General features: G+C 35.8%; 2 protein-coding genes across 2 annotated transcripts; one reads left to right on the top strand and one right to left on the bottom strand.

Annotated features, from left to right (window-relative positions):
• Positions 1-4,574: 4,574 nt before the first annotated feature.
• zmat2 (zinc finger, matrin-type 2) lies at positions 4,575-12,098 on the bottom strand. Its single transcript, XM_046867085.1, has 6 exons — positions 11,977-12,098; positions 8,217-8,307; positions 7,884-8,007; positions 6,928-7,001; positions 6,698-6,843; positions 4,575-5,183 (listed from the first exon to the last, which is right to left on the bottom strand). The coding sequence occupies exons 1-6, from the start codon at positions 12,019-12,021 to the stop codon at positions 5,040-5,042; spliced, it is 624 nt and encodes a 207-aa protein (XP_046723041.1). The 5' UTR covers positions 12,022-12,098; the 3' UTR covers positions 4,575-5,039.
• A 719-nt stretch (positions 12,099-12,817) lies between these two features.
• On the top strand, positions 12,818-16,683 carry slbp2 (stem-loop binding protein 2). The gene is made up of 8 exons (XM_046868063.1): positions 12,818-12,967; positions 13,054-13,185; positions 13,309-13,374; positions 13,464-13,544; positions 13,645-13,791; positions 14,906-15,061; positions 15,831-15,984; positions 16,066-16,683. The coding sequence occupies exons 1-8, from the start codon at positions 12,921-12,923 to the stop codon at positions 16,234-16,236; spliced, it is 954 nt and encodes a 317-aa protein (XP_046724019.1). The 5' UTR covers positions 12,818-12,920; the 3' UTR covers positions 16,237-16,683.
• Positions 16,684-19,038: the final 2,355 nt, after the last annotated feature.

Consider the following 19,038-nt stretch of genomic DNA (forward strand, 5'->3'; position numbering starts at 1 on the left):
TGTAAAAATAAAATCACACAAAATATGTATTTTACTGCATATATTTTTCAATAAACAAATAGACAAATGTATTTGCTCTACAATTATTGTGAAATTAGCCAAGTTCTTAAGCAAGATATTGTGTAATTGAAACATCCATATTATTTCAGTGTAGATTTAAAGATATCCGATGGTATATAAGGTTGCATAATTTATTTTTTATATTTGATTCAAACAATGCTCAAACTGAACCATACAACCATACAAACACTTTCACAACCATCATTTACACCCACACCTTTCAAATTTGCAATTTTTTCCCCTGAACCTTAAGTGTGTTCATGGAAATGTATGAACTTTATGCGCAATAATGTTTTACATCATCTAGATGTATTCCCGATGATAACATCTGCTGTTTGTGTATCCTCAACTTTCAACTCTATATTACATGCAGCACAGCAAGAGTTTTTGTTCCACTTCCTGGCAACTAAAATGGTTGATGAGGGTATACAGGGTGTAAGTGGGTGTTTCTCAAGCATAGGTAAAGTCAAATCAAAGTCAGGAACATGATCATATGTGTGCAACTGCCTGTTGATGAATTTTCTCTGTGCTGATAAGAAGCAGTTTTTTTTTTTTCTAACTTAGGAATAAAATGAGAATTTTTCTCTCTATATACATAGATTAAGCCTTATTGTTATACTCCTATATACACCGACCAGACATTAAATTATGACATTATATCATTATGACTGGTGAGTGAATAAAACTGATTATCTCTTTTACATGACATCTCTTAGTGTATTGGATATATTAGGCTATATTATATATATTTAATAGATATAGTTACTTTTCGTGCTAGACACTGGACTCGCACAGCACAGTGCACTTTACATATGATATTTTTATACCACACCATTCCACACACGGACACTTTACACCTTACCATACCGCACACGGACACTTATGGACACTTTACACCACACCATTCCGCACACGGCCCACTTATGGACACTTTACACCACACCATTCCGCACACGGACACTTATGGACACTTTACACCACACCATTCCGCACACGGACGCTTTGGACACTTTACACCACACTATTCCGCACACGGACACTTATGGACACTTTACACCACACCATTCCGCACACAGACACTTATGGACACTTTACACCACAACATTCTGCACACGGACACTTATGGACACTTTACACCACACCATACCGCATACGGACGCTTTGGACACTTTACACCACACCATACCGCACACGGACACTTATGGACAATCAAAAACAATGCTTAAATTGTTTACTGTTGTTTACTGTTTAACTGCTCACTGCCATAAGCATTTTATATATATATATATATATATATATATATATATATATATATATATATATATATATATACAGTATATCTTTATATTTATATATTTTCTATTTTTTATATAGTTTTTATACTTTATTTATCTGCCTTCTTTTTCTTTGTTTTATTTTTTTCACCCCATTTTATTCCCTCATGCCGGACAGTCATAAAAAGCATTTCACTGCATGTCGTACCCTGTATGTATGTGTATGTGACAAATAAAATTTGATTTAATTTGATTTGATTTGATATATTAGTGAGCATTTTGTTGATGTGTTAGAAGCAGTAAAAATGGTCAAGTGTAGTTATACAAGGGTCAATTTGTGATGGCTAGATGACTGGGTCAGAGCATCTTCAATACTGCAGCTCTTGTGGGATGTTACCGGTCTGCAGTGGTTAGTATTCATGAAAAGTGGTCCAAGGAAGGAACAGTGGTGCACCTTCGACAGGGTCAATGCTTAGGCTGACCCACGTGGTCTGATCCAACAGAAAAAAAGAAGTTAATGCTGTCTAAGTTAAATCTATCTATCTACAGATACAAACATAATTTTTAATTTTATTATTTATATACATATATATATATATGTTGTCAAGTTTATTTCTATAGCGGTTTTTAACAACAGACATTGTCTCAAAGCAGCTTTACAGAAATCTATATAAATTATGTTTGATAATCGGTCTTTTTGTGTCATTTGTTCTGTATTGACAAAAAGCCATTTAACCCCTCCAAATGCTAATTTAGGGATGAGAAGGTAATGACTAACCCATTCACTTTCATTACACCCACAACTTTATTTCATATACGCCTTCTCAATTACTGTTAATGACATGTTATGAATTTGTCACTTACGTGGGCTGGATCCCCAAATGGAAATTCAATCAAATTTCTCTGTGTAAAGACCTAACACAACTATTGGTTGTAGCCTGTATGAATCTACACTCTGGGCTAGAAAGAAATCAGCCAAGCCTGGATTCTTCAAACTGTAAATTGTTAAAGGCCATTTGTGTTGCTCTTGTGATCGGTCCAGAACAATCTGCTTTAAAACATCAAGTAATGCCTAAAGTGCCTAAAGTGAAATATTAATTTACTTATTTTCTGTTTTTGAAAGATTAAAAAGGGGTTTAGATGAGCTAGTCCATTTATAATAACCAGCACTGCTTCTCAGGCACTAGTTCCATTATTCCTAGAATAGCATTCAGTGGCCTGTTAAAAAATGACCACATATGTATTTCAGTTCTCCTCTACTTTCTAAAACCATCAAATTATTATGTATCACAAAATGCTTTTCACTAACTTCATGTAAATAACTAATAATAATATTATAATAGCTTTATTAACAAAACTGTACATTCTAATAAACAGCACCACTGAGCTATTAAACATTCACTTGATTTTTTTTATATATATTCATGCTTTGTATATATTTATTTATATATATTTGTATATATATTCAATTGTTTTGGATTTTTTTTTTTTTACTTTTCATTCTCAATGACTACATAATTGGCTGTTGTATATGTATCCAACAAAAATATAAACTAAAACTGAAATGTGCTCTAAAACTACCGAAAAGCATTCACTTCTTGATACACAAAAGCGCCATCAAGTGGTGATACAGAAGTTCGAGTCAATAACCTGTTTGTGTGAAAGATGGAGAAGGTGTAGGTGCCATGTCACTTGTCACTAGGATTGGGTTTAAGAAATTCCAGCTTTTATTAAGTCATTTCATTCGAATTAGCTTTCCATTCAGACTTGACTCTTTCTGCTTACTGTCTATATTACTGTCTATCACCACCTCACACTGTCTCACACCAACAGTGTCTCACACCTCCTCACACTGTCTCACACCAACACTGTCTCACAACTCCTCACAGTGTCTTACACGTCCTCACACTGCCTCATACCAACACTGTCTCATACCTCCTCACAGTCACACCAACTGTCTCTCACCACCAGTGTCTCACAACTCCTCACAGTGTCTCATACCTCCTCACACTGTCACACCAACACTGTCTCTTACCACCTTACACTGTCTCACACCTCCTTATACCAACAATGTCTCACACATCCTCACTCTGCATCATACCAACACGGTCTCACACCGCCTCACTCTGTCACACCAACACTGTCTCTCAGCACCTCACACTGTCTCTCACCTCATCACACTATCACACTGGCTTATACCAGCAGTGTCTCTCACCACCTCACATTGTCTCACACCAACACTGTCTCACACCTCCTTACACTGCCTCATACCAACATGGTCTGATAGCGTGCATGCACGATGATTTCAGCAAAAAGTAGCTAATTGCTATTGACCATAAACTGGACAGTCTGTGAATAATCAAACTATCAAATATAACAGAATAAAAACTTACAGTATAGGTGGTTTAATTACATTGCTCTTATAAAAGGGAGGATATGCCTTTGTGATCATTGATTTGAAATCTGTGTAACTTGCAATCGTATTGCTTAATCTCTGTTGAAATGAAAACTTTACCTCAAACTCAATGTACAGTGCCTAAAAAAAAGTTTGAACATGTAACAAAGTTTGTAACAGCCAAAACCAATATGAGTGGAAGAAAGTTCTATGGAGAGAGGAGTCAAAAATGTGACATTTTTGTCTGTAACAGAAGAATTTAGCAAACAGCAAGCAGTCGGTTATCCATCATGGAATGACCTGCCCACTCACCTACATCTTACTGAACTACTGTAGATATGAACTGGATCGCAAGAAAGTAATCTCCAACTAGTGAAGAACACCGTTGAGAAGTTTTACAAAATATTTCAGCTGAACGTTTGAAGAAACAAATTGTCCAGATGCCAAGTGTTTGCAAAGCTGTTATTCATGCTACAGAAGTAAATGAAAGAATTCCAATTCTTTACATTAAATACTTGTGTGGTCAAAATAAATCTTCATGCTAAATGACCGGTTATTGCACATCGACAAAAGGAACATGCACGTGTCTCTCGAAAACAAAAAAAAGACTAGGTGTTTTTAAACTTTTGACATGCACTGTACTTTTCATTCGCTGCTCATCTCACAACGAAAGAGTTGAGAATGTATTGATGTGTTAACGTGATAAATCTTGTAGCACTGACTGTTTTAAATAAAAATATAAAGGACTGCACACGAGACATGATTTTGCACACTGCTATTTGCACTGAAATGAAACCTTGAATAAATGCATTTAAATATTTATTTGAATATTAAAAAAAAAAAAAAAAGGTTAAAAGGTTTTTTAATGTAAAATGAAACAATTTTCAACAAATGCACATTCAAATTTTATAAGATGACAAAACTGAGGTAAAAAACCCCCCAAACCAACCAAAAAAAGAAAAAAAAAAATATTGTTTATGTTTTCTTCTGCTGGTCTTTTTATCCTTTAGCACTTTCACACTTAAACACCACATATCAATAAAAAATATTCATCAATAACATCATATTGCTTTAGTTTACTCTGTAACTCAGAATCTACAGAAGAGACTGGACAAGTACACAGAATAGCAAATCATGTTTACACAAGTACTATGATGTCAAATAACTGAAGGTGGCTAAAAAATAGTTGGATTATTTGTTGGCTTGGTATATTCACATGGAATTTGGTGGATTTTACAAAATCTGCCCAGTCCTGTGGTTGAAGCAGAGCAGTGAAGCCTCAGCAGGGGTACACGTGACACGTGTTGTATTTAGTGGCCCTTTTTGGATGAACCGAACCCTGTGAATCCCATTACAGCAGCCATTTCATCATCGTCTTCAAAATTCAGGTCTTCCTCTGCCTTTCTTTTCTTTTCTTTAAGCTTTTCTTTTTTGTATGCTTTTGCTTTTTCCTCCTAAAAACAAACACAGAGCAAATGTGGGACACCACAATCTTATTTTAGATAGATATATTTGGCACAGAAAAACTAAACAAAGGATAATTTTATTCATTAAGGGCTGTCAAAATTAATGTGCATTTCTGTTCAAGCATTTTTATTAAAAATAAATATATAAGAGGCAAAATTAAAATCTTCAACGCAACACGCATGTATTCACGGAGTCCTTTCTTTACTTAAAATTAAAAAAAAAAAAATGTACTCCACCGAAAAATACATTTTCATCACTAAACATCTGCTGTCTCCAATCAAGCAGCAAAATCTGCCATGGTGCACACATCTGGCAATTATGGAAACATAGCAAAAGTTCAGTTTGGTGTCATTTTGATTTACGTAATTTAAAAACACCATAATTACTAATATTTAAAAGAATGCTTCGTCTTCGTGCTCTATGTTGAATACGGTTTCACTAATAATAAACATACATTTGCATAAAGCATCCATATTTGTCCATGCCATTGAGTGGAAAAGTATTGTGTAAGGTACATTTTAAACAGATAAAAATGTGCGATTAAGCACAGTTAAATATTTTAATCGATTAACAGCCCTAATATAATATTATATGTATATACAGTACAGACCAAAAGTTTGGACACACCTTCTCATTCAAAGAGTTTTCTTTATTTTCATGACTATGAAAATTGTAGAGTTACACTGAAGGCATCAAGGGCTATTTGACCAAGAAGGAGAGTGATGGGGTGCTGCGCCAGATGACCTGGCCTCCACAGTCACCGGACCTGAACCCAATCGAGATTGTTTAGGGGTGAGCTGGACCGCAGAGTGAAGGCAAAAGGGCCAACAAGTGCCAAGCATCTCTTGGGGAACTCCTTCAAGACTGTTGGAAGACCATTTCAGGTGACTTCCTCTTGAAGCTCATCAAGAGAATGCCACGAGTGTGCAAAGCAGTAATCAAAGCAAAAGGTGACTACTTTGAACAACCTAGAATATGACATTTTTCAGTTGTTTCACACTTTTTTGTTATGTATATAATTCCATATATAATTCCACATGTGTTAATTCATAGTTTTGATGCCTTCAGTGTGACTCTACAATTTTCATAGTCATGAAAATAAAGAAAACTCTTTGAATGAGAAGGTGTGTCCAAACTTTTGGTCTGTACTGTATATTATATCGCACGCACATTTAAATACAAAAAAGCACACACAAAGAAAGGACTACTTTTAGAGCGAAGACTGTTGCGGTTCTTGCCAACATAGCTTTGTCCTTCCCCTTTTCAGCACTCATTTGTACAAAATGAAACAGTTCTGTTTTATATTATACATAACATGCAGTTAAACACTTTTTTATTCTGCCTTTAACAAGAATCAGAAAAGTGGCATGCTAGTCATTTGTATTATTATTATACAATATCTAGTAACTAGCCCTGATCACTAACCTGATTGTAAGCTTTGCTAATTTCCTTCTAAAACTAAACCAACCCTCCTTACATCCATATAAGTTCGATAACTAACCTCTTCTCGCAATTCCTTCATTCGCTCTTCAAAATCGTACTCCTTCTGTTTTTCCTCCAGCTTTTTCTTGTTAACCTCAAAACGCTTCTTAACTTGGTCCAACGAGGAGCGTTCCACTCGCATTGACATTCCCAAGTTCCTCTGGTCTGTACAAGATAGGAATTATTAAAGCATCACACACTGTGTTCGGTGAAACAGCTAGATAAATGAATGAAAACCTCAATACTCACGCTTCTTGCCATTGATGTGATCCAAGAAGTTGATGGAGTCTTTCACAACACAATCGCAAACATTACAATAGTACCTGCATTTATTAAAAAAAAAAAAAAAAAATTATATATTTTATTTATATATATATATATATATATATATATATATATATATATATATATATATATATATATATATATATATATATATATATATATATATATAGAATGACAAACAAAATATAGAACGACAAAACAAAACAAACAACAACAAAAAATTCTTTGGACAGATGAGACCAAGATTAAATTGTATGAAGAGTATGGATAAAATTATGTTGTAGGAAAGGATGGGCTTATGATCCGCATCAGCCAAACATGAAGGCAGTGTTATGGCATGAGTGTGTATAATTGCCAGTAGAACTGGGTCACTGGTGAATATTGATGATGTGACTGCTGATCGAAGTTTCAGTAAGTGTACAGAGCTATACTGTCTCTTAAGATTCAATTAAATGCTGCTAAAGGAAAAGGATAACAGAATTCAGAGAGATTATGCAACAAAACATACTACAAAAGCACCCCAAGACCTGACCTGTACCCAACTTAGCATGTTGTTCAATAACTAAAGACAAAACTGAAGTGAGAGAAAACCACAAATAAGCAGCAACTGACTTCAAATGCAAGACTAAAAACAATTCTTATATTCATAATCTTGTCATTTCGTCTAATCACTTTTATAAAAAAAGGTAACATTTATAAAAGGCTATAAAACCTATGCAAACATATGCAATGCTTGTTAAGCCCTGTACGTTAAAGCTGGAAGTCTACAATTCAATCACATCTTGATTGCTATGTTTTAACTCGATTTTTTAAATAATACACAAATTCTGAAGCGCTGCCATTTCTATAACTCCATTCATAACCATTGTTATGGGAGATACATGAAGGTGATTATGTGCAGATTTGCATCAGCGACCCACCCGCCCATCTCAGCCTGTGGAGTAGTTTTAGTGATGACGATGGTTTTTCCGAGCTTAGACTCCAAATCCACCTTGTAGTCTCTGTGCCGGAGGAGCTCTCGTTTGACTGGGGGGACAAGTTTGCCTACAGAAGGGAATTGAGGAATGAATTAATCGATTAAAAATGCACTCAGGGGCCACTTTATTAGTGTCAGGGCCATCAGTGAAATCAAAGGAACCGAATCACTCTGCTGAGGCACAAGACCTGCTAATGTCTTACTTAAAGTAATGGCTTTGACTGACAACACTTGATGTCACATTAAGAGATTATGTCCTTTATTATAATGTACTCACCATCTTTTTTCTCTCTCTCCTCCGTGATTCGCTTTTGAGCCAGTTGCTCGTACTCATCTTTATCCCACTTGCGCCGAAAATCATTCTTTGCCTATTAAAAAGACGTAAAAACATGATTGTCTTAGTTGACACTTTTACATAGGATGCCACGATTTGGTGTAATGGTTGAAACCCTATGCATCGAGAAACCATTTTTTTTAAAAGGCTACAACATGGACGTGTGAGCAAGTGTTAAGTATTTTAAATAACTACTTGCAGAAACCAAATACTCTTTTCATGTATCACATTATTGTATAAAATCGAACTATTTTTGGCTCTCAGACAGAGTGAGAGTCATAGCAGCAGTCACAATCGAAGATTAAAGTGTTTCCTCACATGGTCAGCGCCGTCTTTGCTCGCAATGGCACTAAATTGGATGCCGCTGAGCGGAATTACGAATTCCCAGCTCAACTTAGTCAGCGTTTCTTAGTATAGAATAATAACACTATATTTATAATACTATAAATACTACTACAATTTAAAGACCCACTTGGCAAATGTTCTGAGTTCTACTTTGCAGCTTGAGTGTGGTGTAGAGCAAAAGTCCATCTCTCTCATGATATCATTTTATATCTACGAATCTAAACTTTTGAACCTGTGTAATCCATTTATGTATCACGCTGATCATCACACCAGAACAGTAGTACAAAACTAAATAAAAAAAATGAACAAAAATTTAATATACATTGACATAAAATACCAGTGTTGGGCCATGCAATTCACTGCTAGGCCTTCAGTGATGTCCTGAATCAATCCACCTTTTAATAACATCACAATGATGCCACGTGCATTGAAACCATCAATATTATAAGAAAGAGATCAATGCATCTTATATAAAGCAAGAAAACCAATAAACACAATTCAACAAGTCTCCTTTCACTGCGGCCACAGCTGCACTACCCGCATACATCATCTCGAACATGCATCAATATTAACCTCAGAAATGGACAGTTCTCCAATTGAGGTGACTGTGTGCCTGCTAGATGGCCCCGGTGTTGCCAACTCTAAATCTGAACAGCTTCATTTAATGTATTCTAAGCTACAAGTGTGCACACATCTGATGTGATAGCTGGAATCTGATTGGGTAGAAATTCTAACATACACTATTAGAATTAGCACAACCAAGAAAAAAGCTAAAAAAAAATTATGTAAATAGACTATTTAGGAAATAGATTAAAATATGTCATTGATTCTGATAAAGATTAGGCCAGCACAGAAGGTCTTGATGCCCCAACACTGGAAAATACAGTTTTCTTTTACCATTGCTTTTTTCCGAACGTGACTCCACATCGTATCCCTTGTGGTCACATGGTTTAAAAAAATGGCCACCCTCATGACTATTAAATTTATGTTAAATAGAAACAGTTCATTAAAGAAACAATCAGATCTAATTTATAGGAGAAATGTAAAGAGAGTGAATACATAAGTCACTTTAGTCCAGATCATAAAAAGTATATGCATATAGTCCAGATTATAACTACTGTGCATACACAGTCCAGATTATAAATACTGTGCTACAGTACAGATTATAAATACTCCACATACAGTCCAGATTATAAATACTGTGCATATACAGTTCAGATTATGAATATTTTGCATATACAGTCCAGATTATAAATACTGTGCGCATATACAGTTCATCTTATAAATACTCTGCATATACAGTCCAGATTATAATTACTGTGTGCATATACAGTACAGATTATAAATATTTTGCATATACAATCTAGATTATAAATACTGTGTGCATATACAGTTCAGATTATAAATACTGTGTGCATATACAGTCCAGATTATAAATACTGTGTGCATATACAGTCCGGATTATACATATTTTGCATATACAGTTTAGATTATAAATATTTTGCATATACAGTTCAGATTATAAATACTCTGCATATACAGGCCAAATTATAAATACTGTGTGCATATACAGTCCAGATTATAAATACTGTGTGCATATACAGTCCGGATTCTAAATACTGTGTGCACATACAGTCCAGATTATAAATACTGTGTGCATATACAGTCCGGATTCTAAATACTGTGTGCATATACAGTCCGGGTTATAAATACTGTGTGCATATACAGTCCAGATTCTAAATACTGTGTGCATATACAGTCCAGGTTATAAATACTGTGTGCATATACAGTCCGGATTCTAAATACTGTGTGCATATACAGTCCGGGTTATAAATACTGTGTGCACATACAGTCCAGATTCTAAATACTGTGTGCACATACAGTCCGGGTTATAAATACTGTGTGCATATACAGTCCAGATTCTAAATACTGTGTGCATATACAGTCCGGTTCTAAATACTGTGTGCATATACAGTCCGGATTCTAAATACTGTGTGCATATACAGTCCAGTTCTAAATACTGTGCATATACAGTCCGGATTCTAAATACTGTGTGCATATACAGTCCGGTTCTAAATACTGTGTGCATATACAGTCCGGATTCTAAATACTGTGTGCATATACAGTCCAGTTCTAAATACTGTGTGCATATACAGGCCAAATTATAAATACTGTGTGCATATACAGTCCAGATTATAAATACTGTGTGCATATACAGTCCGGATTCTAAATACTGTGTGCACATACAGTCCAGGTTATAAATACTGTGTGCATATACAGTCCGGATTCTAAATACTGTGTGCATATACAGTCCGGGTTATAAATACTGTGTGCATATACAGTCCAGATTCTAAATACTGTGTGCATATACAGTCCAGGTTATAAATACTGTGTGCATATACAGTCCGGATTCTAAATACTGTGTGCATATACAGTCCGGGTTATAAATACTGTGTGCACATACAGTCCAGATTCTAAATACTGTGTGCACATACAGTCCGGGTTATAAATACTGTGTGCATATACAGTCCAGATTCTAAATACTGTGTGCATATACAGTCCGGTTCTAAATACTGTGTGCATATACAGTCCGGATTCTAAATACTGTGTGCATATACAGTCCAGTTCTAAATACTGTGCATATACAGTCCGGATTCTAAATACTGTGTGCATATACAGTCCGGTTCTAAATACTGTGTGCATATACAGTCCGGATTCTAAATACTGTGTGCATATACAGTCCAGTTCTAAATACTGTGTGCATATACAGTCCAGATTCTAAATACTGTGTGCATATACAGTCCGGATTCTAAATACTGTGTGCATATACAGTCCGGATTCTAAATACTGTGTGCATATACAGTCCGGATTCTAAATACTGTGTGCATATACAGTCTGGATTCTAAATACTGTGTGCATATACAGTCCGGATTCTAAATACTGTGTGCATATACAGTCTGGATTCTAAATACTGTGCATATACAGTCCGGATTCTAAATACTGTATGCATAAAATCCATATTATAAAATGACTGTGAGAAATTATTAAACAACTAACATTGTAAAATGTAAACAAACAGTCTACTACATAAATATGAACAGAATACCTGTAATTTCACAGCCTTATTAAAGGATAAGGCGAATATCTTTTAGTATTTACAAAAATAAATCACATAATTCACTACAAAGCAGCTCACGTTAGCAGCGCGTGCTGTGTTAAGATTACTAGCTGAAGTAGGTACTGCACGTTTAATTCAAACCCACAGATACAGAAAATAATCCTCAAATACACCCACATTCATAAACCAAACAAATAAATTGGTTTAAAAATCGACTATTAAACCCAAAAGCTTTCTTACACCACTGCCGGACGCCATGTTGCTCGCGGATCCTCTTCCTGCCATTGATGTAAACAGGAATCTTCACATTCAGTTTCCGTTTTCAATATAAAAGCTCTGCTAAAGCGCCACCACGTGGCTAAAACAACATCAACAACAAAAAAGTATCCGAATCCAGATTTTCTTTTTCTGATAAATAAATCTAGCGTATAGGGTAAAAAAAACCCAACAACGTTAATTAACCGTTTAAACTCACTGATTCATTTTCACCATTCCTCTTTTTAATAAATCATGGCATCATCTTCAGGGCTGATCCATCGCATTGCATTAGCAGATGGTAGATCTTAAGCCTGTAGGATCCAAAACATCATGGCTGTACACTATAAACTGTACGTTACAATATAAGCATTGAGGCCTTTCTTGTAATATGAAAACATTGGAGATTGTGCATAAGGTTGGGCCGTTTATACATTCATAGATCAACATGAGCCACTTACAAATAGGAAGTTGATAAGTAATCATTATCACTGTACCTCGCAACATCGTATATATCTGCTATAAATGGACATTCGGTGCAACCCAGATGAGGATCGGTTCCCTCTTGAGTCTGGTTCCTCTCAAGGTTTCTTCCTTATACCATCTCGGGGAGTTTTTTCTTGCCACAGTCGCCACCAGCTCGCTCATCAGGGACAAACTTACTTATAAAGAACATATTTACTTTTAATCACCACATTATCTGTGTAAAGCTGCTTTGAGACAATGTTCATTGTTAAAAGCGCTATACAAATAAAAAATGAATTGAATTGAACTGAATAAGTATAACTCCAGAATAACAACAGAAAGACAGAAATCTGACAGTAATTGATGGCATTTGTTGATGTAATTTGTGTAGCTCCGCCTTCCAGCACCTGATCTTGATTTAAAGCTCTTTCAAACTATGTGGCCTACTATGTGGCAAAGTCAGCATGACAACACACATTGAAACTTTACTACAAAGTCCTCTGGACTCAAGGTCCAACTCTTTACTTTTCCCCATACCCACTAAGAGTTCTAAAGCCAGTCTTAATTTTTGTGTTATTCTTGTTTTTTGTTTTTTAGGGGATTGTCTTTTCCACCATGGCCCAACCCTGAACTACCGCAAGACATGAAGCTCAGGCTGCCTCTTTCCCCTGGCAGCCCAGAGCCCTGGCTTCTCCCAGGCTGCAGCTCTGTATATGATAGCCTGGTCAGGTAAGAAGGTAAAGATCTATGCCTTAAACAGCAAGATCAAAATCTCTGTTATTTTTGCCCTAGAAAGTTTAGCATCTTGTGTGACTCAATTGTTGTTTAACCTCAATCCACACAATTCTGTAGTTGTAGGACGCCCCAGTCACCTGTGAGTGAAGATCAGAATTCCTCTTTTGTGAACAAACCTCGCAGGTCCTTGTCTTCACTCTGCGAATACATTTTCGGTCCAACCCAAATTTCTGCTGTATATCTTAACAAGCTTTATTTTGCACTCTATTTAGATCCTCTATTCTCGAGCGGTGCATCCTGAAGATTTCTACAGCTAATGTTGCTGTAGGGACAGAAGATCTAGATGATAAGAGGTCAGGTGCATGTTTCATACAGTATGTCGGTGTGAGTGAACATTTAATAGAAATTTCTTTTTTAATCCAAATAATATTTGCTTACCCCCCCCCCCTCTAGATCCCCAACGAGAATCCGTTGCCGTTCTCACAACATGGACCCGTCTTTTTTTGAGACTAATGAGTCTGTGTTGAAGCGAAGACAAAAGCAGATTCAGTATGGAAAGAACACTTGTGGTTACCAGAACTATGTGAAGCAAGTGCCAAAGTAGGACTGAATTCTTTCATTTAACACACTATACATTTTCTCCAGGTTTAAACCTAAGTGTCCCCCCTACACTCCGCCAATAGTATGTGCTGCAGGTATTTTATGGCCTATATAAACAGTATAAAGTGAGTTCCATAGGTTTGTGACTGGACCCCTTAGTCTAAAAGTAAAAAAAAAATATATATATATATATATATATATATATATATATATATATATATATATATATATATATATATATATATATATATATATATATATATATAAAGAATATAAAAATGAAAAATGTTCAAGATCAACTTTGTGCAATTGCTCATTTTCTTGACTTCTCCATTCCATTGAATGTCTTCTGATTAAATGGTAAAGGATCTGATCCAGCATTAATTGGCAGGTTTTACATTTGGCAGATTTTATATTAATACCAGCTTGAGTCAATAAAGCAAAAAGGGGGCATACCAAATACTAAGAAATGATAAAAACCATGTATATTCGATTTAGCCCTGTAAGAAAAGTAAATTTGCAGCATTCTCGCACAGACATTTAACAATTCGCAGTTGGCATGTATTTATTATAATAATAATAATAATAATAATAATAATAATAATAATAATAATTAATTTGAAATGACCTGTCTAGCAGACCATTAGTGAAAGAAGGATTTAAGAGTTTATTTGCTTGGGGTATAAAAAAAAATCATTTTGACCTGCTTTTCAAACATCTGGTAACCCAATATCATCGGCCAGGTAGTAACAATTCAAAAAGTGTAAGAGAAAGGTTGCCTCTTATCATTCACAATGATGGCCCTACTCAACATACTTTTCTCAGTATGTATGCTCTGTAGTCTGTAACACTAACTGTTTACTTGCCATTTTTAACACCTTCCCCAGTGACTGATTTTATTACTGATGATGCATATTGAAAAATGTTGTTAAATCCAAACAAAATATAACTAGGGGCATTAGACTTTGTAATGTTATTTATTTTTTGTACCTGGTTTCTTTTTATGCATGAGATTAATGCTGATAATCTGCAAGTGGGCTTGGGTTTTTATATTATATTCATTATAAATTGAAATTATAGATGACCTTTTCATATCCCTGTCTTGTACTTTCAGGCGTTTTCGCATCCCTGGATTTCACCCGTCCACTCCCAACAAATATCGCAAATATAGTCGGAGATCTTGGGACATGCAAGTCAGGCTGTGGAGAAGAGCGCTACATGCTTGGGACCCACCTTTGACTTCTCAGGGAAATGATTCAGTTGATCAACTGTATGTGTTTTTGTATTTAGGAGTAAAAGATGTTTTGCATGTTGCACTTAAGTCCATTTTTATCTGAAATCTGGCTGAACAATCCTTCCATATTAACTATATACAGAGAACTGAATTTTGAACTGCATCACCTATTGGTGTTCCATAGAAATAAACACCATCAGCTAATTTAATAAGAACACCTGCAAACACTATTCAATCAGTGTGGTCTATAGAAACCTACTTTGGGCCATGCTCTATCTTCACTAAAATGGAGGGGGGGTTATGATCTGGTACTTGTTTGTTATAAAAGTCATAAATTCTCTCTCCAAGAATCCTAAAGTTTTCACTCAGCAGTCTTGACTGGAAAAATGGTCTCCCTCCAATTTTCAGCTATCCAGCTGATAAATTTGAACCTTGCTGTTGTAGACCATCCTCCTTAAATTTGAATTTGCTTATTCTGATATGCTTTTCTGCAAATCATGTGTGTAATCGTTAGTTATGAGTTCCTGTAGACTTCATATCCACTAAACATTCTAAACAAGGTGTTTCCAGCTACCTGCTGAAGGCGAGTATAAAGAAAAATCCCTGTTCAAAAATTCCCATTATTCAGATATTAAAACAACCCAATTGGCAACAACCATAACATGCCAAGAGATGTCTAGTACGGATGCTACTTATAGTATGTTAATTTCAGGCTTGTATAAATAACTACAATCTCTTTGGCAGGCATGTCAAATGTAAACTTACTTTTTTATTTTTTGTTTATGGTGTACATGCTTTCTCTTAGGCAGGGTTTGCTTGAGCAGATGAACACTGACCTGGGTGAAGAAGGCAGGGGAGGAAACGCAAGGAAATTAGAAACATCTGACCCCAATATTTCTGTACATTCTCAGCTCACTGAGGGTTCAACCAATGGATTTTTGAGGCCTCCAATGCCTCAGGTGAGTGGAACAAGAGTTGACCTCTTTGCATTTTAAGCACAGTGCCTTAAGCTTTTTTTCCCCTCTCCTTTCCATGTGTAGGCTGAAATAACAAGCCAGCAAGGCCAGTCTTTAGGATTGGGCTATACCTTTAACAGTCAGCTAACCGCTGAAGAGAATGTTTTGGGATGGCTGCGGTTTCTTTTGGAGACTGACAACACATGCAGTGACGCTGCCTTGCAGAGTGAACAGCCCATATGGAGATTTTACTGACTTACCATGATTTCGACAGCCCATGTCTGAAACCATGTTTTCCAGGGAAATAAGTGTTTCTTTCTGTTCTCAAATGTTTGCATATGCACAGAGCACACTGGTGATTTTAGTTTAGCATCAGACAGCATCTTTATCATGGCCTCATGTTCTTCATTAACATCACAGTTCATCTCCACAGCATGTTTTCACTACTTTCTTTTTAAGTTCTAATATCGTTGTCACTAGTTAATTTTCACTTTTCTAGCCTCTAGCTCGCACCCTAGAAATTCCTGCTCTATAAAAGCAATGTTTTGCTGTTCAGAGTCGGCAAACTTTACAGCCAATCCCTTGGTTTCCACATTTGTTGTTTTTGACTTAGTTGCTGGTAGTTCTTAACATTCTTTTTGTGTGTGGTTTGCATATTTTTGTAGTAGTGGAAAACAAACCTAATAAAGATGTTTAAATGTTCAACCTTGTCAGTAATGAATATAACCATGGTATCATGAGTTACTTACCTAATGGCTCTAGACTGAATTTAAACTATGCTGTAACTGCAACTATTTTGCACCTGGTTAGTTAAACCAGAATTTATATTTTGCCAGGCTTACAAGGGTTTTTTTTTTTTTGGGCCAATGTTAAATAAGCCTATTCCACCAGGTGAGTATTGATGACTTTATGAATTCTAGAAAGTACCTGGATGGCTATTTGTATCTGAAAGGCTCATTGCTTCTGGCAAAACGTAAACAGAAAAGGATTAATGGAGTTGACCCTTATTGTAAAGCTTGTGGATGACGTAAAAAATCAGTATCTAACGTTTTTCAAAATAATTGGATTGGAGGTCTCCTTTATTCATAATGCAGCCTTGTTACATTTTTGATTGTTTAGACTCATAGAGGTTGATAAATTTAACAAACATTTCAGACTGTAATGTTGGCTGAACTTTACTGCTTTATATTGTGCGTATTGCAATGTTTTAATTGCTGTAACTCATTCACAGCAACCTGTTTAGAATGTGATTTACACTAAATGGACATCTGACTATAAGATTCATATACGCTTTCCACCCCATTGCACCTTCAGTACCCCCTTGCCATTTATAAGAACCTCCACACTTCTGGGAAGATGTTCCACTAGAATTTTTTGTTTGTGCACTCATTCTACCATAAGGGCATTAGTAAAGTTGGGTATTGTTGTAGGGTGAAAAGGCCTAAGAGGCAATTAGTGTTTGTTTATCCCAAAAGGTGTTCAATAGATTTGAGTTCAGAGCTGTTTAGCAGGCCACTCAAGATCATATGCTCCAAACTATGTTAATCATATCTTCATGGGGCTGGCTTTGGGCACAGGGGCATTGTCATTTCTGAAACAGGTTTGGATCTACTAGTTCATGATGAGAAAATGTATTGTTACTCCATCCTATACAATTGTATGCCTTCAACTTTGTGGTAACAGTTTGAAGAACAACTACATATGGCACCTTTGCCCATATATTATATATGGTATTTAATGTAAGACTGGGGTCACCAACCTTTTTGAAACTGAGAGCTACTTCTTGGGTACTGATTAATGTGAAGGGCTACCAGTTTGATACACACTTCTGAAATAACAAATTTGCTCAATTTACCTTTGTTATTAATAAATCATATTCATCAATATCTAGTCGTCTATATTTTATTATTGTCATTTTCAAATTCACACCAATGCAAGTGTGATTTAAAAAATAAAATTGCAACAAAAAAAATTAGATGCAGCTCACTGGTAAGTGGTGTTCTGGTGAGCTATTTTTTAGAAAAGGCCTGCGGGCGACTCATGTGGTCCTTGCGGACAACCTGGTTGGTGACCCCTGCATTAAAGTAATAAACAACAACTTGGAAGTTTAGACACACCTTCTCCTTTAGTGTTTATCCTTTATTTTTATTTTCAACAATGTACATTAACACAGACATCCAAACTATGAAAGAACATGTAGTGAATAAGAAAGTGTTAAACAACCAAGAATGTTTTATATTTTATATTGTCTGAAGTACCTACATTTACCTTTGATGACCGCTTTGAATTCTTTCATCAGATTCAAGAGGTAATCGTCTAGAATGTTTTTCAGTTCACAGGTGTGGCTTGTCAAAAGTTAATTTGTGATTTTTTTTTTTTTTTTGTCTTCTTAATGATCATCAGTTATCTTTTGCAGAGGAAAGACTATGTACAGTCACTAGCTCTATTAGTGCTATTAAAACTACTGTATAAATCAATTTATACAGTAGTTTTAATAGCACTAATAATGGACCCTGTGAGAGCGCTTGATGGTTTTGGAGACTGCACATGTGGATTCATTTGAAGTTCTTCAGAGTTTTCAGACTGACTGACCTTCAACTTTTAAAGTTGTGGGTCAGTCAGTCTACCTGAAGAACTTCAAATGAATCCATGCAGTCTCCAAAACCATCAAGCGCTCTCACAGGGTCCATCACAAGAAAGGAAGACCAAGCGCTACCTCTGCTGCAGAGGATAGGTTTATTAGAATTACCAAATGCAGAAGCTACCGATTTACATAAATGCTTTTCGGGTTTTCAAGTGATAGATGTATTTTGACATCCTGTGTTCAGAGGAGACTGCATGAGTCAGGCCTTAATGGGTGAATTGCCAGAAAGAAAAGAAAGCCAAGAAAAACAAGGAATGGACAATAGATAAATGGAAAACTGTCATTTGGTATGTTCTTTAGTTCTAACTTCTGTTTCTTCAGTTAGAATTACAGAGGGTGAAATACACTTCCTGAATGTGTGGTTCACACTGTAAACCATGGAGGAAGAGGCGTGGTGGTGTGGGGGTGCTTTT

This window comes from Silurus meridionalis, chromosome 15, assembly GCF_014805685.1.
Source record: "Silurus meridionalis isolate SWU-2019-XX chromosome 15, ASM1480568v1, whole genome shotgun sequence".
In the NCBI taxonomy this organism is placed as follows: Eukaryota; Metazoa; Chordata; class Actinopteri; order Siluriformes; family Siluridae; genus Silurus; species Silurus meridionalis.

Bases quoted from the DNA above. Each gene is read 5' to 3' on its own strand.
- zmat2 (XM_046867085.1), bottom strand. From the start codon at position 12,021: ATGGCAGGAAGAGGATCCGCGAGCAACATGGCGTCCGGCAGTGGT. The intron at 7,002-7,883 runs GTGGGTCGCTGA...TAATAAATGCAG, and splicing joins CCACAGGCTGAGATGGGCGG to GTACTATTGTAATGTTTGCG. The intron at 5,184-6,697 runs GTTAGTTATCGA...GTTTGTTTTTAG, and splicing joins TGAAGGAATTGCGAGAAGAG to GAGGAAAAAGCAAAAGCATA.
- slbp2 (XM_046868063.1), top strand. From the start codon at position 12,921: ATGACAACACACATTGAAACTTTACTACAAAGTCCTCTGGACTCAAG. The intron at 13,186-13,308 runs GTAAGAAGGTAA...ACAATTCTGTAG, and splicing joins GTATATGATAGCCTGGTCAG to TTGTAGGACGCCCCAGTCAC. The intron at 15,062-15,830 runs GTATGTGTTTTT...GCTTTCTCTTAG, and splicing joins AATGATTCAGTTGATCAACT to GCAGGGTTTGCTTGAGCAGA.